We start from the raw sequence: 24809 nt of genomic DNA, 5'->3' as shown, positions 1-24809 counted from the left end.
GACAGCTCACGACGCTCTTCCGGTCGGTCGGGGGGGAGCGAATGGCCAGAATTGGCTTCTGTGGCTCAGGGGCAGGGCCAAAGAGAGCAGGAGGACTCTCGTGGCTCAGGACAGAGACAGTTCTACCAATTGATCGCCCCTGGTTCCTTCTTCCTGAATTCTCCTCCCATCCTGTTCCCGTTGTCCAGTCCACTAGCGAAGTTTGTCCCTTCTGTCTCTAAGATATATCTTGGATCAGCCCCTGCTCCCCACACCCCTCCAGCGTCCAAGCCCCTCTTCCCTCCTTGTACAACTGCAAACGCTCCTGTCTGCTCTCCTGGCGCCCCCCGACAGTCAATTCACACAGCTTCCAGGGGGACTGTTAAAAATACCAATCATAAAAAAAATCAGAGCATGTCACTCCCTGTTTAACAGCTTTGCATGGCTTCCCTTGGAGGAAGGCCCCAATTTCTTACCCTGGCCCCTGCCTATGCTGACCTCTCCTAGATCATTCTCCTCTCTGTCCAGATGCTGCGCACACTGGCTGAATTTCTGTCCCTTGAACTTGACAAGTTTTTCACACCTCTGGCTTTGGTCTTGCTGTTCCCTTTGCCTGGAACCCTCTGCCCAGACCCTTCACAGGGATGTCGCCTCCCCATCAATCCTGACACAATACTACAGCAGCCCCACACCCAATTGCCTGATCTACTATGTCACTTAACCGTGTCTATTTCTTCAGGACTTAATGGCTTTCTGTAATTATTGTCTTTATTCACTTGGTTTGGGGTCCCTTTCACTTACCAGAATGCCAGCTTGATGAATGCAGGTGTCTTTCTTGTTCTCTGCTAGCACAGTGCCTGGCACAAACCTAGGAGGTGCTCAACATACTTCATGCAGTTGAGGAATGCGGGAGTCCCTGGGGAATGAATTGGCTACTTATCCATTTGATCACTTTTAAGGGGGCCGCTCCCTGGGAGAAGCCAGCTGCAAACCCCTGTGTTCACCTGTGTTTCACCCAAATGCCTCATATATGGGCAGGCCTGTGGTTTCCAATATCAATAAACTTAACAGCCAAGACTTACTGAGCATTTACCATGTACCAGGCATTATTCTAAGTGCTTTACGTGGCTTAGCTAATTTAATTTGGACAACAAAATAGATACTAATATCCTCAGTTTACAAGCAGAGACATACTAGGACACACACAAGAATGCCTCATAAGCACTGAGTTGATTATCATTGTACAACAGATGGGTGAATTGAGTAAATACACAGGTGAGCCTACTTCAGGAAGGTGGAACAGATCAGGAGGACAGAGCATTAGGGAAGAATCAGCCTGGGGGATGTGGTGGGGGACACTGGGCTGGTTTGGGCAAGTGGGTAGAAGAGGAAGCGTAGGGCCACGGCGCATGCTCCTGCTCTGGGTCCCCACAGCACTCAGGGGTGCAGCGAGGGCCTGGGTCTGGTATTCTGCCACCCACCAGAGGGGTGATCTTGGGCAACCACTTACCCGCCTGGGGCCACATTAGCAAAATGCTGGGGAAGGCTTACATAACACCTAACTGCCAGAGCCGTCACCAGGATTAAATTTAAAAATGCTCATGAAAGTGCTTCGTCAGCTGCAGAGGGCTGCTGAGAGAGGGGGGTAGGGAAAGGGTGCAGGCTGTGGGCCTGAAAATCTGAAATTAGAGCCATACTTTGGCTCCTCTTGCATAGTCCCCGACTGTGTACCCCTCCAGGGTGGACCAGGGTCTACCAGTTGTTTTCCATATGTGGCTGGCATGGAGTTTGTACTCAGTGGGTGTTTGTTGAGTGAATACATGTGTTTGTTGAGTGAATGAGTGAGGGAAAGACCTGGGGAAGGGTAAGAGGGAAAATAAATACATGAGTGAAAGATGGAGGAAATGAAGAAGGGACTGGAGATGCCGTCTGCCTCTGAGCCTCAGTTTCTTCATCTTTAAAAGACCATGGTAAGGCCTGGGTCTCTGTTGATCTGATGAGTTGTGGCAGGCCCATGGAGGCCACCCCTTGCTGTCTATGCTGGGCTGAAATGACCACTACTCCCCTCCCCCACATCCCTGTCCCCCGGAATTTATAGATTCCTCATTGTCCTGCACAAAGGCCCTCTTGGGGAGGAGGCGGGGTGGGTGAGGAGACTGGGGAATTAAAAAGTCAGAGGCTGAGTAACAGCCAGCCACACCCGAGGCCCCATAAATCTTCCTAGGCTCCCTGTAAGGTGGATTTGCTCTGTCCTCACCCAGAGCGGCTTGCAGGACTCCTGCTGCCTGGGATCAGCTCAGAAGCCTCGAGGTCACCACCACGGTGGAGGTGTGGAGGCCTGAAGACGGGACCCTGACCGTGGGGGAGGGGTGGATCCTATTGTTTTATCCCTGTGACATCAGAAAGTCCTTCCTCCCATCCCGCTCCACTCCCTTACACATCCCTGTAAGTCTAGCCCACGGCTATTGGGACTGGGCAGAAAAATTAGCTTTCTGTGGGTATTCTGAGTTCCTTGGTGAGGGGGGCCTGGAGGTCCAGACTCCGGGAAAGCAGCAGCCTCCCCCACTCTGGCCTCTCCGGGAGAGGAGAACTGGCAGATGGTGCAGTGTTAACAGATGACAAGAAAACAGAATTACTCAGCTGCTCTGTCCCTCATGTTCTGGAAGGGGATGGCCTTCAAACTGGAAAGAGACAATGGTGTCAATTGGGAGGGCTGGGGAGGAGGGGGAGGGAGGGAAGCTGTGGGGCATGGGGGGCCTGCAAACCAGCACACAGAAGACCGGCTTGGAGTCCCATTCACCAGTTGGGGGATCTCCAGCAGGTTGGTTAACTGCTCAGAGTCTGCGTTGCCTCATCTATAAAACAGGTCGACGAAAAACTCTGTTGTACCTTCTCACTGGCTTTTATGAAGATAATGTGGATTTTTCTCTTTATAAAACTGGGCTTTATGACTTGTGAAGGTGTCAACATATAAGAGGTTACTTATAAACTATAAGTGCCAGCCCCTTAGGTGTTTGTAGAATCTTTTTTTTTTTTAAGATTTTATTTATTTATTTCATAAAGAGCACAAGTAGGCAGAGTGGCAGGCAGAGAGAAAGGGAGAAGCAGGCTCTCTGCCGAGCAGGGAGCCCAACGCGGGGCTCGATCCCAGGACCCTGAGATCATGACCTGAGCCGAAGGCAGACGCTTAGTGACTGAGCCGCCCAGGCGCCCCTGTGGAATCATTTTTAAAACTCTTTTCCTTACAACAAAATGGAAGAGAATAGAAAATATCACGTGCATCACAACGTTATGAAAACTTTTTTTTTTTTAAAGGTTTTATTTATTTGAGAGAGAAAGAGCACATGAGAGGGGGGAGGGTCAGAGGGAGAAGCAGACTCCCTGCTGAGCCGGGAGCCTGATGCGGGACCCGATCCCGGGACTCCAGGACCATGACCCGAGCCGAAGGCAGTCGCTTAACCAACTGAGCCACCCAGGCGCCCCGTTATGTAAAATTTTTGCTTTTACTTCTGTGGATGTTCTTGTGTCCTGGGGCCAGAGGCAGATGTATTTTACTGTGGGTGATGGTCAAAAAAGTTTGAAATATTCCAAGTAGAGGGAGTTCTTTCATGGTATCTCCAGAATGGAAAGGTGCATAGATGGAAATTAACAACAAGAAACGCACCAGGAGAAATACAAATGGAATGGGCCTTGGGCTATGGAACCCCAGGGTGGGGAGATCTGGTTCTGAGTAGCTCAGTGTAACTAAGATTGCCGGGGGGCGGTTGGGGGGGGCGGCGGGTGCTACTTAGGACATACCAGTCTGCCCTCTTGATGGGTAACAAGAATCTCTTTGCTTTGTCGGATGCCTTGGGCTTGAATCATGAGGACACTGTCCCTGAACGCCTACTAGGCCATGGCCACTGCTCCTTCAGCATGGCCCTGAGCTCAGCCAAAGAGAGGGGCTAGTCAGTGAGAACCTTGGACTCCTGTGCTTGGGCCCTTCCCCCCAACAAATCCACCAAGAGTGCAACAGGTATGATGTAGTGGTAGTCAGGACCCTCCTGCCTGAACTTCACCCATGACCCTCATCCCCACCTCCACCCCAAGGGCCATAGTCCAGTGGGGGTGAACTAGTCAGAGGGGGCCCTAAATCAATCCCAGACTTCCCTGGCTGGCATTGAGTTATGAGCTGTGGGTTTTGTGATGTAGATCATGGTAGGGGAGGAGGGGGCATGACCTATGGCAGGTCACAGGGGACCCCCAGAAGGGGCCAGAGCTGGGGGTCAGAGGTCACCTCCTCCATTCTCCATCCCACCGTGCTGGGTCCCATCCCATGTCTAATCCTTAAGCGGGGGTGGGCCTTTTCCCCACTGACTGCTGTCCCCAGCTGTACCTGCCACCAGGCCTGTAGGGTGGGAGTAGGGGGCTTGTCCTGGAAAAAGATCCTGGAAGAAAGGCAGAGGTTGAGATGACAGTACATTTGGTTCCCTAATCACCATTAGGGTGATTCTGGTGCACTCCCATCAGAATCCAGCAGCTAAGAGACCAAAAGGATAACCCTCGCTGTTAATCCTTAAGACTGCCACACTGAGACTCTAGAAGGCCCTGACTGAAATGTACCCATAAGACCCAGGATGTGATGCATTATTTTACGCATTAACTAGCAACCTCTAGTTCCCCTCTACCACAACCATCCCTATCAACAAAGACATGCACAGTGAGGGTCAAGACCCAGCCTGGGGAACGGGACGAGGGGGGTGTGGTGGGGAGGAACCAACATACAGTCTGCCTGAGGACAGGATGGGACAGGGCACCGGAACCGAGCATTGCTGCAGGTCGAAGGTAGAAGAAACCTTACAAACCTTCTGGGTACCCAACCAGGTTGACTAAAGCTGATCTACAAAAATAATTACCCTATCATGCTTTGGGACCAAAAATCGTCCTGGTCACCCTCCTGTGCACCTGCCCTGCCAAGACCTTGCCCCTGCATCCAACCCTAGGACCCTCTGCTATAGCCTCCACTCTGTGGGGATGCTCTCCCAATTCCTGCCCAGGGCTGCCACCTGCTGGCTGAGAGTGGCCCTGCAGAACAGGATCCTTGCTGAGGCCGGGGGTGCTGTAGGCTTGGAGGAAGATCATTTGAAAAGCAAAATGTGAAATTCCCTTTTACCTAGTTAGATGTCCTTGGGGCCTCTCAGCACAGATTAAAGTCCCCTATCCCTCTACAGTCGTTGCTGAATGGTACTGGGCGCGGGAGGGGGAGGGGGTTGGTACTCTTCAGGCCAGAGGAGAAACTGTCAGGCAACTTCCCATTCACTGAGTGGCCAACACTGTGCTAGATGCAGGAGACAAAGATGATCAAGGTGAGGGAAACAACCAAGAACAAGGTTAACGATAACTCATGTGAGGAGTCAAAGTATGTGCCTGACACAAAGCAAGTTTCAGTTCATGGTTATTGAACAAATGAATGAATAAGTGAGTGAAGTTCAGAGGTACACTGAGAAGTGATGAACTCTGTGTACAAGAGAGGTTGTGGGGGTTGCCTGGCTGGCTCAGTCGGTAGAGCGACTGAAGGTCATGAGTTTGAGCCCCAAGTTGGGCGAGGAGCCTCCTAAAGAAAAAAACCCTACTATTTTTTGTTTTGTTTTGTTTCGTTTTATTATTTTTAAAGAAGATTGATTGATTGATTGATTTGAGAGAGAGAGAGAGGGAGAGAGAATCCACAAGCAGACTCCCTGCTGAGTGTCGAGCTGGACTTCAGGACTCGTTCCCAGGACCCTGAGATCCTGACCCTAGTGGAAACCAAGAGTCAGCCGCTCAACCGACTAAGCCAGCCAGGTGCCCCTACTGTTTTGTTTGCTTGTTTGTTTTGTTTTGTTTTAAAGACTTATTTATTTGAGAGTGAGAGAGAGAGAATGCACCTGCACTACATGCACGAGCAAGTGGGAGGAAGGGTAGAGGGAGAGAATCCCAGACAGACTCCCCACTGAGTGCCCCATGAGATCATGACCTGAGCCGACAGGAGTCAGATGCTTAACCGACTGAGGCACCCAGGCTCCCCGCTACTATTTTTTTTAAGTGATTAAGTGATTACATGGTGCAGCCAATGTTGACAACTACTGTTCCAGTCCTTTCTATGCATTTACATACATGGAAGTTAACCAATCACACACACACACACACACACACACACTTCATATATCTATGTACATATATATATATATATATATATATATATATATATATGGCTTTTTTCTCTTCAATTAACAACATGTCTCAGAGATGTTTTCCAAGCAGTCCATATGGATCTATGTTATTATTTTTCAATGGAGGCATAATCTCATGTGCATTTTTTTTTCAGGCCCTTCTTCTATTGATGAACATTTAAGTCATTTCTAAATTTCTTTTTTTACAATTACAAACAATGCTGCAAAGTATATACAGTGTATCTTTGTTCACAGATGCAAGTACTGTTTTGGGAAAGATTTCTAAAAGCAGAATTTTTGGGTTCATGTGTATGTACATTTGTTATTTTGATAGATACTGTCAAAATGCTTTCCAAAAATACTTCACTAATTTACATTTCCCCAACAGTGTAAGCACTTAATATTATTGATGTTTGATTTTTGCTTAGCTGATGGGCCAAAAGCAATGTTTCATTATTGTTTTAATTTGCCTTTTCCTGCTTACTTGTGAGATTAAGCATCTTTTCATATGTTTACTGGCCATTTCTTCTATGAATTAATTACCATGTCTTTTCCCCATATTACTAGCAGGTTGTTTTTTAATTAATTAGGTTTAGAGGAAATTCTGTTTCCAGTAACATGACTGGCTGGACTCTGGACTGATATTTCTGAGTAAAACAGTAAAAATGCTCAGGTGGTGATCTCAGGGTCATGGAAGCCAGCCCCACATCAGGCTCCATGCTCTGCATGGAGTCGGCTTGAGTTTTTCTCTCCCTCCCACTCTGCCTCTGCTCCCTCCACCCCTTCCCTACCCCCCCCCCAGGCACATGCCTGCAATCTCTCATTCTCTCTAAAATGAATAAATAAACCTTTTTTTAAAAAAAGAATTTATGGGACGCCTGGGTGGCTCAGTCGTTAAGCGTCTGCCTTCGGCTCAGGTCATGATCCCAGGGTCCTGGGATCGAGCCCCGCATCAGGCTCCCTGCTCCTCCGGAGGCCTGCTGGCCTGCTTCTCCCTCTCCCGCTCCCCCTGCTTGTGTTCCCTCTCTCACTGTGTCTTTCTCTGTCAAATAAATAAATAAATAATCTTTAAAAAAAATAAATAAAAATAAAAAAGGAATTTATTAGGTTAAAATCTAAGGGAAGGCAGGATCTCAGACAAGGAAACAAATCAAGGAGTCTGCTTTAGTGTGAAAATATTTGTTGAATTAGGCAAACTTGAGTTTCAATTTCCAGTCTTTTTTTTTTAAGTTTTATTTATTTAAGTACTCTCTATACCCAAGGCGGGGTTTGAACTCACAACCTTGAGATCAAGGGTCTCGTGGTCTTCCAACTGAGCCAGCCAGGTGCCCCACAATATCCAGTCTTTATCTTTGACAGAACCAAGGTGAATTTAATAGATTCCCAAATTTTCCAGTATCAATGAAGGACAACAATTTATAGATCCAAAAGCAGGATAGATACAAAAAATCCAAAGAAAGATAATTAGAAATCCATACCTATACATAAGAGCAGGGGGAGGGGCAGAGGGAGAAGCAGGCTCCCTGCTGAGCAAGGAGCCTGATGCGGGGCTCCATCCCAAGGCCCAGGGATCGTGACCTGAGCCAAAGGCCGACGCTTAACCAACTGAGCCACCCAGGCACCCAAAATTCAGGATTTCTTTCAGTGAAGCTCACCACAGATAAAGCTAACAGAAATGTACATAGTACAGTTGTGACATCTAAAACCCATTTGACAATGGGTTTATTATCTAGAATATTAAAAGGAATTCCTGAAAAAGCAATAAGAAAAAGATAGGAAAACAACAGAACATCGGACAAAGGCTAGGAACAGGCAGTTTCCAGGAGGGGACACAAGAAAGGCTACCAGGTATTTGGAAAGATGCTCACCTTGTTGATAATCAGGAAAAATCCAGTGTAAAATAATGATATTAACTTATAGTTCTGTACGATCAGATCGACAAAAATTAGAAGGCTGAATAATTACAAGCATGGCCGTGGATGTAGGGAGGCTTTGACGCATTGCTGGTGGGCACATTGCAAAAGAGAGAACAATCTGACAGTACCTGGTCAGTAAGCATATACGTGCCCTCTGACCTAGCAGTCTCAGACACACTCTGTCACAGGTCCACTAGACGTGTACAAGGATGTTCACTGCAGCATTCTTTGTAGTGGCAGGATGTCGGAGGCAGCTAGGTGTGCAACCCTGGAAGACTAGATAAGGAAAATCTGATGCATGCACACTATGGAACTTCATGCAGCAGGAAGAGGGGGAAGAAAGAAAGAAGTAAAAAGCTATGCCCCATATCTTTTATCAAGAGAGCAAAAATTTTTCCAGGAACCTCACCCATTAGACTACTGCTTGCATTTCACTGGCCAAAACTGTGTTACAAGGTCACACTTAACTAAAACGTGACTAGAGAGAAGGGGGGGGGTCATAGGTAGAGATTGTGTCATCTCACTAGTGATGTCTAACATGTAATCTAGTAGATTTCTTCTAATTGCTGCACAGAATTCCACAGCATGCATTCACCGCATTTTACTGTGATGGCTAGAGGTACAGTAGCCATCTTGCGGCCATGAGGAAAAGTCAAGAGACTCCCAGAGAAGGCCCTGCCATCATCAGTTTATATCAACACCAGCAGCTTATCCCTGAACTTCTTAATCTTGTGTGAAGAATAAACCCCTATTTGGTTAAGCCACTTGTGGCAGTTAGGGTTCCACAGGGGGCAACAGAAATAGATCTGGCTAGTGTAGACATAAAGGAATGGGGAAACAGGTTCTAGGTTCAGAAACAACTCCCAGCTTTGAGAAGCACATGACCTCTGCCTGTGACTGGGAAGCAACAGTCACTCCTAGAGGAAGCTGATGAATCAGGAAGCTGCTCACCAGAGCCCCGCTACATCTGTCCTGATCTGTGACAGCAAAACAGATGTCCCATGGTATTCAGCTCTTTTCCAAATGTACATCTTGCACAAGAGCAGAACCTAAATCAGATTCCTAGCTCAAGGGAATCGAGGAAGTGTCATTTTGGTATTCCAGCTTCTGTAGTTCAGAAGAAACACTAAAAGGAGTTTGGGATTGATGTTGGCAGCCACCACACCACTGAGGCCTGCTTTCGGTTACTTAGAACCAAACACACTCCTAACAGATACACTGCACAGAAAGCAACAGGGGGCCATCTCTGAAACAGCACGGAGTGAAAAAAGCAGAATGAGTTCTGTCACACGATTCTAGGGTGCTGTTTGAAACATACATAAATCACAAAGAGGAAGGGAGGGAAAAATAAAATAAGACGAAATCAGAGAGGGAGACAAACCATAAGAGACTCTTAACTCTAGGGAACAAACTGAGGGTTGCCGGAGGGGAGGTTGGTGGGGGGATGGGGTAACTGGGTGATGGGCATTAAGGAGGGCACTTGGTGTAATGAGTACTGGGTGTTATATGTAAGGGATGAATCACTAAACTCTACCTCTGAAACTGATTTAAAAAAATACATGAATCAACACTACCTTTTTTATTATTTATTTATTTATTTAAAAGATTTTATTCATCTATTTGACAGAGAGAGACAGCGAGAGAGGGAACACAAGCAGGGGGAGTGGGAGAGGGAGAAGCAGGCTTCCCGCCGAGCAGGGAGCCCGATGCCGGGGCTCGATCCCAGGACCCTGGGATCGTGACCTGAGCCGAAGGCAGACGCTTAACGACGGAGCCACCCAGGCGCCCCAACACTACCTTTTTTAATGCAATGTACATTTTTAAGAATATATAAGTGCCAATTGGTAAAGGGAAAGAGGAGAAAAATGGGCTGTGGGGATTGGGGATGAAAGATAAGCCAAATAAAGTAGAATAAAAAAAGATCTTGTACATGCTGATGGTGGGAGGGATACAAACAGAACACGGTTGGCCCAAAACTGAGTCAGTAAATTTAATTTTAGCATTAATTTAATTTAAAGGGTGGTTTAATAATTATCATTAATAAATAATTATAAATAATTTAATTCAATTATTGTAATTTTAATGCAATTTAAATATTCCATACTTAATTTACCATACCAAGACTAGTCCATGAAACTTATTCTATCATAATTTCTGTACTCCTAATTAAGCAATTCACCTCCCCCAGTCCCAGCCCCTATTCAAAGAGATGTCTGCACTCGCACCCTTTCCTTCCACCACCCCGGCTCCACCGAAGGGAAAGGGACTTAAGGACTTCAGGCTTACGCGGGCGGGTCGGGACCCCTCACGACCCTCCCACCTCCGAAGGGTGTGTTTCTGGTGTGGGAAGCAGAAGGTGAGCGTGTTGCGAGGGGGGGGGTCGTACCCCAGAGCAGCCTCCGCAGGGGAGGAGCCTCCGTGATCGGGCCCCGCCCACTTAGGGCAGGCTCTCGGGCGGGTCCCGGTCTCTGGGAGAGGAGAGCTCCCGCCCCTGTCGGCCCGCGTCCGCTATTGACCCAGCTTGATCCAGCTCAGCCGCTGGGTGTTTGCAGCAGCTCTTTCCCTAAGTCCAGCCATCTGTTACCTGCCTTGCTTCCTGGGGAGAGAGAGTCCACCTCGGGCCGCCCCGGAGATCCGGCGAGTGTGCTCGCAGGAGTCTGGGGGGTGCTGTGGGCCCCGGCAGTGACCGCCTCCTAGGGAGCCTCCACACCCGGGTAAGGTCCCTTGGGAAAGAGAAGACCGCCCCCTCCTTGACTCTTAACTGGGATCCTCACAGCGAACCACTTCAGCCGTCTTAGGGCTCCTGCCCACAGCTTGTCTTCTCTTGGGTGGGTGGGCTGCTGGGACCCTTCCCTGGGATGCAGGGAGACACTGTTCCCCTCCATTCTGTGTTATAGATGCCAGCCGTGTGAGGCGGAGGGACAGGCCTTCTTGCCCCCTCCCGGGCTGGACGAGGAAGAGCGCACAGGGGAGGGCTGGGCATGTCTGAGACATCGTCCTGCCCTGCCGGCCAGGAGCCCCCTGCCCCAGGCTGCAGGCTGGGGGCCTTGTACTGGGCCTGTGTCTGCAATGACCCCGTCCAGCTCCAAGCCACGTTGGATGGTGGGGTCTCCCCAGAAGAGGCCACCCAGGTGGATGGAAACGGGAGGGTGAGCTACCCCAGGTGTTTCCCAGGGCAGCTAGAGCAACTGTGTCCCTGCCACAGGACGTTCATCCAATGCCTGGATCCTTGGGAGGAAGGGAGGGGGTGAGGGTGGGTCTAAACAGAGGCTGGGACATCTCTGGGATGGATGTAGGTTTAGAGGGCCCCACAGGGGTCCCAAGGAGATCCTGGAAAAAAGCGTAGGGGCTGAGCTGCCCCTCCCCTAGACAGGTCTCATGGTTGCCTGCTACCGTGGCTTCCAGAGTGTGGTGGCTCTGCTCAGCCGCTGCCCTTTCCTCGATGTGAACCAGCAGGATAAAGAAGGGGACACAGCCCTCATGCTGGCTGCCCAAGCAGGTGAGAGACTGTTGACCTTACCTTCCACCAGTTTTCCCCACTTCAGACAGGGTCACAATCCCATACTTTCTGTCTAACTTTCTCCCACCACAGGGACTGTTGTGTTTGGTGGAGGGTGGGTTTGGGGCTTCATCACCCTCTTTTGGGGACAGCTAAGCTCTGTGCTTGGTGCCCTGCAGGCCATGTGCCTCTGGTGAGTCTCCTGCTCAACTACTATCCGGGCCTGGACCTGGAGCGCCGAGACCAGCGGGGACTAACAGCACTGATGAAGGCCGCCGTGCGGAACCGTTCGGAATGCGTGGCTGCCCTCCTCATGGCAGGTGCATGGGGCCTGGACTGGGATTTGCGACCTCCAGTCCCTCCCCAAGTCTTCCAGCCTGACACTAAGTCAGCTGTATGGTTGCAGAGAGAAGAGAGGTGGAGATTGAGGACCAATCTAGGCTGACTTCCTGGAGGAGGGGAGTGTGCTTGAGCTTCTCACAGTCAACAAAGTCCAGCTGTTGATATCTCTGTTGACACTATGAATGTTGGTCTCAGAAAAGAAAGCTTGGGAGGATAACCTAGACCAACTGGAAAAACAAAAACCGCTGATCTCTGGAACCAGACTCTTGGGTTCTACTCCCGGCTCTGCCACTAGCTGAGTGACCCTGGGCAGACACCCTCCCTCTCTGGGCCTTAGCGGTATAATGAGGGTGTTGGCTTTCTCTGGGATGACTTCCGTTTCTGACAAGCCGGGGTTCCAGGGACGCGATGATATGTAGTTGAGGCATGTGGCCACCTGGAGTTGTTCCGGAGTGAAGTCTACACTGCTCATGAAGTCTTGGGCCTTCACTATTTCCTGAGGTGGGGTTGCTATCTGTTGGTCACCCTGGGGAACCTCAGCCTCCAAACTCTTCTTTTCCCTATCCCATCTGACTGTGTTTGGGGTGAGAAAGGAGAAAACTCAGCAACCTCCCTTTATCCCAAAGTGACTGCTATTCCCCTACCCCAGATTAGAGGGGTGTGGTGATGAAGAGAAGAATGAGTGAGGGCCCGCAGGATCCCCCTCCACCTGCCCCGCAGGTGCAGCTCGGGCCTCCCCTGTCCTGGGCAACCTGCCCACCGCTCCTTCCTTGGCTCAGGAGGTCCCTATTCTGCTCCAGGTTTGGAGACACACACACACACACACACACACCCCCGCCCCCGGCCAGGTCTCTCAAGTCTTTTCCACTCTCTGGACTTTCCATTTTCCTTTTTAGTCTTTTTTTTTTTTTTTAAGGATTTTATTTATTTATTTGGGCGAGAGAGAGAGATGGAGAGGGAGAGCACAAGCAGGGGGAGTGCCAGGCAGAGGGAGAGGCCCGACGTGGGGCTCAATCCCAGGACCCTGAGATCGTGACCTGAGCTGAAGGCAGACGCTTAACTGACTGAGCCTCCCGGGTGCCCCTTCTTCTTTAGCCTTAAACAGATGTTGGCATCTGGGGCTGGTACTGTCCTGAGGCTGTATCCGCTGACAGCTCCCAGATTCCAGCTGCAACAGGATGGGACTCTGTGGTTTTTAATCTAACCCAAATCAGTCCTGCTGCAAAAGAATCTGCCCTTCTGGGGCGCCTGGATGGCTCAATCTGTTAAGCACCTGCCTTGCGCTCAGGTCATGATCTCAGGGTCCTGGAATCGAGCCCCGCATCGGGCTCCCTGCTCAGCGGGGAGCCTGCTTCTCCCTCTGTCCCTCCTCCTGCTCATGCTCTCTCTCTCTCAAAAAAAAAGAATCTGCCCTTCTGCAAGTCACCAATCCCTGTCCCATCCCCTGTCACTCCTGTGCCCCCTCCCAGGTGCTGACCTGACAGCGGTGGATCCTGTTCGGGGCAAGACAGCCCTAGAGTGGGCACTGCTGACTGACAGCTTTGACACCGTGCAGAGGATCCGGATGCTACTGCGGCGCCCCCAAATAGAGCAGCTGAGCCAGCATTACCAACCCGAGTGGCCAGCCTTGCCTGGGCTTGTGGCTCAGGCCCAGGCCCAGGCCCAGGCCACCCCATCTCTCCTAGAGCGACTGCAGGCCACCTTGAGCCTCCCCTTTGCCCAGTCTCCTCAGGAGGGTGGTGTCCTGGACCACTTCGTGACCATCACGACCAGCCTGGCCAGTCCCTTCCTCACCACGGCCTGCCACACCCTGTGCCCTGAGCAGCCACCTGCGCTGGGCACCCGCAGCAAGTCTGTGCCAGAGCTGCTAGGCACTGCCCCGCCCCCTCCCCCAGTCCCTCAGCCCCCCCAGGTAGTCCCTGGCTCCCGGGTCCTCATCCCCTACCAGAGCCGTCAGGGCATGCTGAGTATGTGCCCTCAGTGGCTACAGCCCAGGGACAGTAGCAGCCCCAGGCCCCAAGCCCCCAAGATCCGCCTCTCCAAGGCATCGTCATCTCCCACACAGTACAAGCTGGAGCCCAGGCCTCGAGAGAATCGAAGCCTAGCCCTTCCTGTCTGGAGATACCAGGAGCTCAGGATAGAGAGGAGGAGGCAGGAGGAGGAGGCTAGGTGGGCACAGAATTAGGGGAAGATGGGCTAAGGCCAGGCTGGGAGCCCGTAATCAGGTCTCTCCCTAAGGCTCCTTCGCCCTCGAGAGTCCTTTTGCTTTCCCATCCATCTCTGTACAAATGATTCTACGCTAACCTCCTTAGGAGGTTATTCATACAGCATTGTTTGCAATCGTTAAGAGTGAAAACAACCTAAGCATCCATCAACTTAGCTAGGGGACTAGCTAAGTTGATTATGGGTGTGATTACCGTACATCCATATGATGTATTCTATACAGTGGTAAAACAAGATTAAGGAAGCTCTTTATGTTCTGATACGAAACTATCTTCAAGATGTATTAAGCATAAATAATCAAGGAGTGGAACAGCGTGTATGGCATGCTACTATTTGTCAAAGTAAAATTTGCACCAAGATAAACTTGACTAATACAAACATATAGTGAGTACCAGGATGTATTTAACTACGTAGTGAATGAAGGATTGAAGGAGGGAAAGGAAAAACCATTACTGACAGTGGAGAGAAGAATGCTTGAATGAGATTGGAAAGGTAGGTACAAAAAAGTTTAATTCCTACCCGGCAATAAAACCATCACTTTTGGGGCGCCTGGGTGGCTCAGTCATTAAGTGTCTGCCTTCGGCTCCGGTCATGATCCCAGGGTCCTGGGACCGAGCCCCGCATCGGGCTCCCTGCTCCGCGGGAAGCCTGCTTCTCCCTCTCCCACTTCTGCTTGTGTTCCCTCTCTCACTGTCTTTTTCTCAGCAAAATAAATAAAATCTTTTTTTTAAAAAAATCACTTTTTGTTCTGCCAGATAAAAATAATTTGCTATTTATCAATCTTCTACAGCTTAACCTCTTAATTTTATATGGAGTCTGGGCCGTAATCAATAGTAAATAGTATGTCAGACAAAATTACTTCCCCTAGATGACCCATAGGTGGGGTTATTAGCCAAAAATATCTTGAAAAGGCACTTAGTAATTTTTTGTGTGTGCCTTATTTGCAATCTTTTCCCTCAGGTTTTGTTTTTGTTTTTTTTAAGATTCTATCTTTAACTAATCGTCACACCCAAGGTGGGGCTCAAACTCACAACCCTGGGATCAAGAGTCGCGTGCTCCACCAGCTGAGCCAGCCGGGCACCCCTGGGTATTTTTTCTTAACACGTTTGCTCCATAAATACATTTGCTTGTTTATTTGTATTAATAAAAGCAACCTTTTATAAGGTGCTTACTGTGTACATTAATACATTTAACACTCCCAATAATCCTATGAGGATTATATCTTTGAGGACAAAGGACACAGAGAAGGTAAGGAACTGCCTGGGGTCGCACAGCTAGAAACTGGCAGAGATCAAGATTGAGAGCCAGCCATCTAGTTGTGGAGACCAGGCCCTACACTGGAACCCTGCAGCCTCACTGGAACCTCTCTGGGAAGAAACATGGCCACTTGCTCGGGAAGATGACTGAGCAACTTGACCAAGGGCAGAAGGGAAACTTTTCACTGAATATCTTTTTGAAACTTTTGACTTTTTAAAAACTCAGCTTTATTTTTTAGAGCAGTTTTATATCTACAGAAGAGTTGTAGAGATGGTGCAGAGTTCCCATACACACCACACTCAGTGACCTCTGTTGTTAACGTGAGTAAAGTACACGTGTTACAATCAGTGAACCAATATAAATACATTATTATTACTCACGTCTAAACTTTATTCAGATTTCCCTAATGTCCCTTTTCTGTCCAGAATTCCATCCACAATACCACATAACACTTAGTTGTCATGTCTTTGTAGATTCCCCTTGACTGCAATGATCTCAGGTTTTCCTTGTTTCTGATGACTGTGACGATTTTGAGGAGTACTGATCAGGTATTTTGTAGAATATCCCTCAATTGGGATTCATCTGATGTTTTTCTCACGATGAGACCAGAGTGACGGGCTTTCAGGAGGAAGACCACAGAGATGACACACCATTCTCATCACATCCCACCCGATGAAGGGTACGTGCCATGAACGTCACGGTTGAGGGAACCTTGCTCACCTGGCTGGAGTAGTGTTTGTCAGGTTTCTCCCTGTGATGTCACTCTTTCTCCCCCCTTTGTACATCGTGCTCTTTGGAAAGAAGTCATTGCATGAAGCCCACACTGAAGGAGTGGGGAGTTACATTCCATCTTCTTGGGGGTGGAGTATCTACATAAATTACTTGGAATTATTCTGCGCAGAACGTTTTGACTTTTTAGTCATGTATTTCTAAATTTTGAAAAATTAAAAAATAAACCTGTTCTTTGAATAGGGGAAAGCATGCAGACACACTGAGGTGACAATGACTATTTGGGTTAGATAGTGTGTGATTTCTCCCAGAGGGTTCTTTTTTTTTTCTTAAAAGGTTTGTTTATTAGTTTGAAATAGAGTACGCAAGCCCGAGTCAGGGGAGGGACAGAGGGAGAAGGAAGGAGAGAAGCAGACTCCTGCTGAGCGCAGAGCCTGTTGCAACATGGGGCTCGATCCCAGGACCTGGAGATCCTGACCCGAGCTGAAACCAAGAGTCAGCCGCTCAGCTGACTGAGCCACCCAGGCTCCCCTTTGCTGGAGGCTTCTTCTTCTTCTTCTTCTTTTTTTTAAGATTTTGTTTATTTATTTGAGAGAGAGAGAGAGAGAGAGCGCCTCCCTGCTGGAGGCTTCTGAAGGCAACTGTGGTGGCCTGGAATGGATTCAAGGCTAATTTACCATTTCCTACCTGTGTGAAGAAGGCGCTTAAGTTCCTCTTACCTCTGTTTTCTCATCTGTTAATGGGGGAAGACAGGGTTTTGGGAAAGATCCATTAGATCATCTGGGTTAGGAGTTCCTATAAACTGTAAAGTGCTACCAAGATTTGAGGTGCTATGGAAGGGTCCTGGGGAACTGAGTTTGATTGAGCTGTTTCTGGGCCTTCAGGCTGGAGCTTGAGTTCTTTCCTCCCATCGAAGACAGGGAAAGAAACTACATTTGCAGGCCTGGAACAGCATGGTGGTTATCTGCTTCAGCCTGGGAGCCAGGTGGTGACCTTGGGCAAGTCACTGAGCCTCTCTGAGCCTCCAGGCTCTCACGCATGCAGTGGACGTAACAATAACCTCAGTCATCATGGGACCGCTGGGAGAATTCAGTGAGCTGGTGGAGCACTGCGCTGTCCTGGCCTCAGCATCACCATTACCCTATTGAATCCTCATGACCTTCCTATTTTTTTTTTTAAGATTTTATTTATTTGACACAAGCAGGGGGCGGGGGTGGCAGGGAGAGGGAGAAGCAGGCTTCCCGCAGAGCAGAGAGCCCGATGTGGGGCTCGATCCCAGGACCCTGGGATCACGACCCGAGATGAAGGCAGACCCTTAATGACTGAGCCACCCAGGCGCCCCATGACCTTCCTATTTTATAGTCAAGGGAACAGACCATGATTAAGCGACTTGCCCAAGGTCACCAGCTGGTAGGGGCTAAGTGACACTTGGAGTTCAAGTCTGTGGACCCTGACGCCTGTGTCCTTTCCAAGGCAGCGCGTGGCCCCTGCCCGCAGCCGGGGTGCCCGGGCTCTCTGTGCCTCTCCCTGCCATGTCTAACGGGCCTGAGTTGTCCTAGGGCGCAGGGGTGACCTCAGCATCTTCAGGACCAGAGAACTAGCCCTCCGTGCCTCTCCCTCCTGGCCAGCGTGGGCTGGATCTGGGCTAGGGGGGTCAACAAGCAGGCAGCCATCCCCCGGCAGAGGCAACCTCTTCCCCTTGGAGAGCCACCATCCATGCCTGGCCATCCTGGGGCAGCTCAAGTCTTAGGCCCGCAGTCCCACAAGTGCTCCTCCCAGGCCAAGCCTTTTGTCTCGAATCCTCTAACAGCTTCTGACAGCCTTTCAGCTTCCAGAGAGGCGAGAAGTCAGCGTGGGCTGCTCTACCTGTGCCCCCCAAATATCCCAGCTTCTCCACCAGCATCCCAGCTTCTTCACACGCCGGCCCAGCTCCTGCAGCTCCACGTGGAGTCCCTGTCAGCCGAGGCCAAGGACTCAGGACCGGGTCCCTGGCTGTGCAGAGCACGCCACGGCAGAAGCGCCCTGCGCAGGCCGGCACGTGGGCTTGGACCCCGGCCCTGCCCCCGACCATCTCTGTGACCAGGGACCTCTCCCAGCCTCCGTCCCCTCATCTGTAACATCCAGTGGTGATGGTGTATAATCTCTACTTCCCAGGGTTGTCCTGCAGCCTATGCAAGGAGGGGTATGCGGGCACCGAGTGTGGCCTGGCCAACAGCCAGCACCCGGCCAACAGCAGGTTTTGTTCCTGGGCTGGTCTGCAAGGCGTGTGGCCAAGGGGCCCGGCTCTGTGGAGGAGGCCAGCGGACATGCCCTGGGAACCCCGTGGCATCCTCCGTGGTTCCAGTAGTCTACTCTGGTGGGCCCTGAAGTGGAAACGCGTGCTCATCCCAGACAGTGTTCTCAGAGCGGCTCCTACAAGCTCTACAAGCCCGGGGCACTCCCGGCCCACCGCCCACCCCCACAGCACTGAACGCGGGCCGGCCCGCTCCCGGCATGGGCCTGCCTGCCCTCACCCGGCCCACCAGGGGCTCCTACAGAAGGGGCTGACAAGCTGGCTTTCCGGACACACGGGGATGTCTGCTAGGCTTGTGAGGACTCCTGGCACAGCCTCCCCTCCCTCCTGCATGGGCAGAACCTGGGTCTGTCTCCCCAGTCCCTGGCTCTGCGCCCAGCCCGTACAGGTTTAATAAATGTGTGTAGACAAGAACTGAGTTCAGGCTCCACCAAGGTCTGGGATGCTTAGAGGGCCCTTTATCATCTCCTTCCTCCTCGTAAGGGCCGTCCTCGTCGAGGAGCTACGGTGTCCCCAGTCATCCCGGCCATGCCCCAGAAAAGTCCTGCTGGGCCAAGAGAAGGCAAGGGAGTACATATATGTAGGGAGGACAGAGGGACGGGTGGGGACTCATTGGTTTATGTCCCCTTTCTGCCAAACTGGGGCACCCGGACAGAATTCCCTCCCCTCCAGCAGTCATACTTTCCAAATGGTTGGAAACACCCACACAGCTTCTACCACACCAACCCCCAGGCCCAGCTTCCCCCCCCACACTTCCCCCCATCCCCCACCTCTTCCTCTCCCTGGCCTCTGAGGACATTTCCCCTGTCAGATTTCCACTGGCCTCGCAGACAAACCCACCTGGCCGGGGTTTCTGCAGAGAATCAGAGCTGTTCGCTTCTCTTTTCCCCAGAGGGACCCTGGCTCTTCCTGGTTAAGGAGGGTACCACATCTGGAGGGAGGACCAGAGGGCGAGGCTTGGGGTTGGAGGGACTTTGTGCATCCTGGATCAGTCACACGGGCAATGTCACGTGCCAACACACCGCTAGCCCAGGTCCCACAGGGCCCTGCAGTCCCCAGGGGCAGAAGTATACACAGGCCCACCGGCCCGCCCCCCCCCCCACAAACACACATAAACCCACCCGTCACCGGGACACGGACACACGGACCCACTGTCAGGGAAAAATAAAGACAGGGTTCCCTGCCCTGAACTGGGGTCCTCTCCCACGCCCCTCCCCGGCCCCTCTGCTCCCCAGCACTCCGCATCCCCCAGCCGTCCAACTCCAGGCATTGCCCGTGGGACTGTGCTCCAACTTGTAGTCTGTCCAGCTATTTGGAGTGGGAGTTGGTTGGGGGAGGAGGGCCAAGGCTAACCCTGGAGTTCACCCTTAGACCTCACTGAAAAGCCGTGGTCCCTTGGAGGGAAAGGAGAGGGGAGCAGGTCAAAACCTAAATCCTGCTCTGTGGCTATTTGCTGCAGACCCGCCTTGGATACCTCCCAACCTCTCTTCCCTCCGTCCGTGCCCATGATCTGCTGTGGGGGAATTTGCGGCAGAGGCCTGCGGATGAGGAGGTCCAGGAACGAAGAGCTTGCTGAGGGCTCTCCATACCAGGCTGCCTGGTGCTGCAAGGACAGAGCCTGGGCACGGATGCCGGAGGGGTGGGAAAGGGGCAGGATTTATGGCATTTCCCCTCCAGCTGGAAACAAAGGCAGATTCCTGTGTCCAGTTCCAGCAATCCGGTCCCACCCACTAGAGTGGCTAGAGCTGAAGGAAATCCCGCTGGCCTGTGGCCTCACCCAGCTACTCAGACCCTCTTTCGAACAATCTCTCCCAGCTGGGAGAGATTGAGAGCGTGCTTGCTTGGGCCTGAAGGGTGGGGGGAAATAGGGAGAGGTTGGTGAAAAGGTACAAACTTGCAGCTAGCTAGAAGATGAATCAGGTCTGGGGATCTAATGTAAAATATGGTGACTGTAGTTGATAACACTGTATTATACAATTGAAATTAGCTGAGAGTGTAGAACTTAAATTCTATTCCCCAAAAAACTTCTCAACAACAACAGAAGATAAATATGAGGGTAACATTTTTTTGTTGTTGGGAAGAATGCTTGCACCCCATATCCGTGTATGAAATGTATGAAATGATCCACACTTCAAATATCTTATCATTTTATTTGTCAACTGGACGTCAACAAAGCTGAAAAAAGATGGAGAGACAGCAGCGTGAATGTACTATTTAGAGTCAGCAAAGCAAACGGCAGAGAAAGGAATAGCTGGGACTTTGAGAAGGGGGTTGGCCGCAGCAAGAGGGTCTGGGGCTGGGCACAGGCGCTTCTCGTTATAAAGTTTCTCTGCAGAATCCCATTTCTTTATTTCACCCCATCCTTATTTGGGATTTTTTGAATTTTTTCCTGGAATGGTTGCCTCATCCTTCAAAGTCCTCTGCAGAGGCTCTACCTTCATCTGGAGAGGAAGCCCTCAGGTAGGTACCTAGCAGGAGACGAGGCAGCAGGGGGTACTCATCTTTGAACAGGTAAGGAAACGGAGCCTCTGACCCCCCGACTCCCTGTTCACGCTCTTTCTCCCACCCCACAGCTCGGCCTCCCTCTCGCGCACAACCAGACGTCTGTGTGGGCTTTACAGCTGGTAGGGGACTCTCCCAGATCGTTTGCCTTTAGGCAAAACGAGGATGTGGTAGAGAAGGAACCGTCAGCGCCTCGCACAGGTGTGGAGGTGAATGCTAACGTGCGGAGACCCCAAGTCCAAGCACGGACTCTTTCCCACAGCGGTGGGGCCAGTCTGGGGGAGGAGTCCGAGCCTTGGGGGGCCTGTGTGGAGGGGCAGTGCAGAGGTCACTGGTCTGCCTCTCCGCAGAGCCCGGGCTGCATGGCAACTCACCCTGAGGCGTTGTGTGGGCACCACCTAGTCTCAGACTGCTGCCCTGACATACCATCCCTTCCTTCAGAGGCTCCATCCTGAGCTGAGTCATCCTGATGGCTCAGGGGTAGGCAAGGAGCGGATGAACCCATCTAGGGGACATCCTGGAGAGGAAGAGGAAGGTGACTCGGTGGCTCCAAGTCTGGCAATCTGGCCCCTGTCTGGCAGCCTCTTCCTGAGGTGCTGGGTGGGCTCTGGCTGCCGCCCCCTCCCCGAACCTTAGCACCTGTCACATTGCCTTTTCGCCTGAGCTGCGATGGACCCGGCGTGGGACCATTTTCTGAATTGTAGAGCCAAACAAGATAGTATAAGGCTGGGCAGGACCTTTGGAAGTATCTGGTTTAAACCCCTCAGTGTCCAGAGGAGGAAACTGAGGCCCAGAGAGAGGATCCAGGCCCGAAACCCAGGCCCCACACCTCCTGGTTTACTGGTGTCTTCGGGACATGTTCGATGGTGCTTCTGCTCGGAGCTGAAGAAGACCTAGAGAGGTCACTTCTCCCTCCCTCTCCCGGCAAAACGCAGGCTGCAGCCAGCCCAGAAGGCTCACTCTGTCTTCTGTGTTGAAGAGAGGGACAAATGGAATTCACAGGTATCTGTCCCACTTCTCTCCTAAAGGAGACCCGCGGTTCTTTCTCCTCCTCAGGTAGTAGAACCTTGTTCTAGTTTCCATGTCTCTTGCATTTGAAAAATCCCTGAGGTTGGCTGATCTAAATCTCCCACTCTGCAATTTAAATGAAGCGAAGCCTAGCTCACCCTCTGCTAATCCCTCCCCCCACCTGCTTTCTCTTCCTACTCATTCTGGTGCAGAACCAGCTACATAATTTGTGGAGCCCAGTGCAAAATGAAAATGCTGGGCCCTTGGTTCAAACACTATTAAGAATTTCAAGATGGCAACGGCAGAGCATTAAGCCAAGCGTGGGGTCCCGTGCATCTGCACAGGTCGAATACCTGCGAAGTTGGCCCCGCCCAGGTGTCAAGATTGATGCCTGAACCTGATACTTATAGCTGGTTCTGAAAGCACAAGTTGTCCAATCTCCTGCCCTTCATGCGGGATTCCGTGTCACCTGCCTTCCACAGGTAAGAATCTCCTGGAGGTTCACCCCACATACCCTCCCTAGGATCTCCAGGCCTCTGTTTCACACACTGCTGGGAAATCCTCCTGAATATCTAAATTCAAATCGTAGCCCTTTCAGCCTGTTTCCTCTTGTTCTGTCCTCACTGAATATGGGGAACAGCTGGTCCTTCTGAGTAATTAATTTTGTACACTTGGACACAGTTTGTAATTCCTTTTCCCTTTCCTCATTGGGCTGAGTCTCCAGGGCTTTCTCCAACTCTACGTCCCTCCTTGATGCCTTCCCCAGGTTCTCTGTGTGCTCTAGAACGCCTGGGGATCACAAGAAGCCCTAGAGAGCCCCACGGGGTCCAGAAGGCTCAGTGCTCTGGCGAGGTAGGGGGGGTCTCCGGCAGGGACTGACACTCCCATTCCCCAGTTCTCCATCGGGCCCTGTTTTCCTCCTCCAAACACGACCCTACTTTCATCTGTTTCATGACCCCTTCCCAGATAAAGTCCCCCGTCCCCACCGACTCTCACCAGCGACTCCACCCTATAGCCATGTCACTGTTTCGGTGTTCGCTGTGTGTCTCAGACGGAATGCTTCCCTTGGGGAAGCCCCCACTTCCACCTCCCAGGACAGAGATCCATGGGCTAGGGTTGGGAGAAGTTTATCAGAAGCCAGAACGGCTTGCGGGGGCGGAGAGTGGGTATGAAAGATGGACAGGAGGCCACACTCCGAAGTGGCCGCTATAATCTGAAAGAGCAGATACCGTAATCCCATAGTACTTCCTATTGGCTGCAGGACACAGCTCTGTCCTGACACTGAAATTTGGGTGTGCCTTGGTTCTGGAATTCACAATGCTCACAAGTTGTGAAGCAGCTGTGTGGTGGGGGCTGGGGAGGGTTTCAGCAGAGGAAGTGAGGTCAGTCAGCAGTTGATGGCTGGCTGAGCCTTTAGCTGATGTCCCCCCAGCCTCTATTCCCAGCAGAGGGTGGGGGGTGTCCCTGGCCCATTTTACACAATCTTCTTAGAGGAAGATACCTTAGAGGTCCGCTTCTACTTCCAATACTTGCTCTTTCCGCTTAGCTCTGAGGCTACCACCTCCCCAGCTTTTTTTTTTTTTTTTTAATTTAACACATTCATGGAGGGCCTACCCTGTGGCAGGCACAGCCAGCCAACATTTTCACTATGCACTGAGATAAGCACCATGGCCTTCATCCTCACGATGATCCTGAGAGGGTGGTGCTGTTGATTATGCCCATTTAGCAGATGGGGGGAGCGAGGCATGGAGAGGTGTCCCTTGTCCAAGGTTACGCAGCTAGTCTGGATTCCCAGACTTCAGGGTCTTTGTGGATAACCAGGAGGCTAGAAATGAAGTCCTGCCTTCAGGGTGCTCACAGTGGTTGGAGCAGAGCAAGGCGATGATGTCAGTGTTCTGAGCCTCTGCAAAGGAATCGGGAGGAAGAGCGAGTCTCTCTCCCGGGGAGAAGCCGTTCTGCTCCCCTCCCCAGCGCCTTGTCTGCCTTGTCCCATCAGTGTCCCCACATAGGTTCCAGACCCCATCTCCATTTGGTGGGGTGAGAGGCCTGCCTGGAAGGGGGCAGTTCAAGGCAGTCCCTAGCCTCTCCTTCCATTTCTGGCCGAGCCTTGGAGGGAGAGGCGTCCTTGTCACTGAGCTGTGCTGTGGCTGGAGGGGCTCCACTGCTCTCACCACTGACCCAGAGCAGCCCCATCTGGGCCTGTTTACCCTGCGCCGAGCAGAGAGAGGCTGCAGAAGAGGGGAGTGAACAAGAGGGGGTGAAGGGGCAAGAGGGAGGAGGCTGAAGGATTTGGACCGAGTGGGGCGTCCTGGGGGGGGCGGGGGTAGGGGCAAGAGAGGGCGGGGCTAAAATATTTCGGACCCCGCCAGCCCCAAACTCTGCCCGGGCTGCACTGAGCCTCCTAGGCCCAGGACTAGGGGCTGAGGGTGGGAGGACAGGTAAGTCACCTCCCCTGCCCCCTCTCCCCGCGGTCCTGCGCTCGGTGCCCCCCTTCCAGGCCGCCCCCTCCGCGGCTCAGAGCGGGAGGGGGTGCCTCCCCCTCCATCCCCTCCTCCGGCCGGCCCTCAGACCGTGGCTCCCGCCTCGGCTCCGGGTCCCACGGCTCCGGGCCTGATCCCCACGGAGACCCCCGCGGCCCGAGTCCAAGGCCCGCCCCCTCGGGGAGGCGGATGTGGGAGGCTCGGGGCGGGGGCGCAGCCGCGATCCCCAGGCTGGGGGCGGCCGAGGGTGGCGGCTGCCCTCGGGTTCTGGGAGCCGCGCGGGGGAGGGTCCGGGCCCCGCGGCCCCAGCGAGGGGCGAGCGGGCGGCCCGTCGGCTAGTTGGGCAATAGGAAACGGTTTATTAGGAGGGAGTGGTGGAGCCGGGCCAGGCAG

The 24809-nt window shown here is 51.8% G+C and overlaps 1 protein-coding gene across 9 annotated transcripts in view; it reads left to right on the top strand.

Moving 5' to 3' along the window:
• ANKRD33 (ankyrin repeat domain 33) overlaps positions 1–14843 on the top strand; it is a 33700-nt gene extending 18857 nt beyond the window's left edge. The window contains exons 1-5 of one of the 9 annotated variants that reach the window (XM_073881966.1): positions 9877–10797; positions 10981–11214; positions 11540–11582; positions 11762–11902; positions 13394–14843. In XM_073881966.1, coding sequence (XP_073738067.1) covers positions 11065–11214; positions 11540–11582; positions 11762–11902; positions 13394–14109 — 1050 coding nt within the window. In that variant the 5' untranslated portion in view covers positions 9877–10797; positions 10981–11064 and the 3' untranslated portion in view covers positions 14110–14843. Of the gene's footprint in view, positions 1–3826; positions 3995–9876; positions 10798–10980; positions 11233–11452; positions 11583–11761; positions 11903–13393 lie in introns of those variants that run through there. The other 8 variants (XM_073881965.1, XM_025883138.2, XM_073881971.1 and 5 more) reach the window with 8 other exon arrangements.
• The last annotated feature ends 9966 nt before the right edge of the window (positions 14844–24809 follow it).

This window comes from Callorhinus ursinus, unplaced genomic scaffold (genome assembly GCF_003265705.2).
Source record: "Callorhinus ursinus isolate GAN/ISIS: 27379988/994484 unplaced genomic scaffold, GSC_fseal_2.0 scaffold44, whole genome shotgun sequence".
NCBI lineage: Eukaryota > Metazoa > Chordata > Mammalia > Carnivora > Otariidae > Callorhinus > Callorhinus ursinus.
Note: the sequence above shows the minus strand (reverse complement) of the source record. Positions and strands in the feature narration are given on the sequence as shown.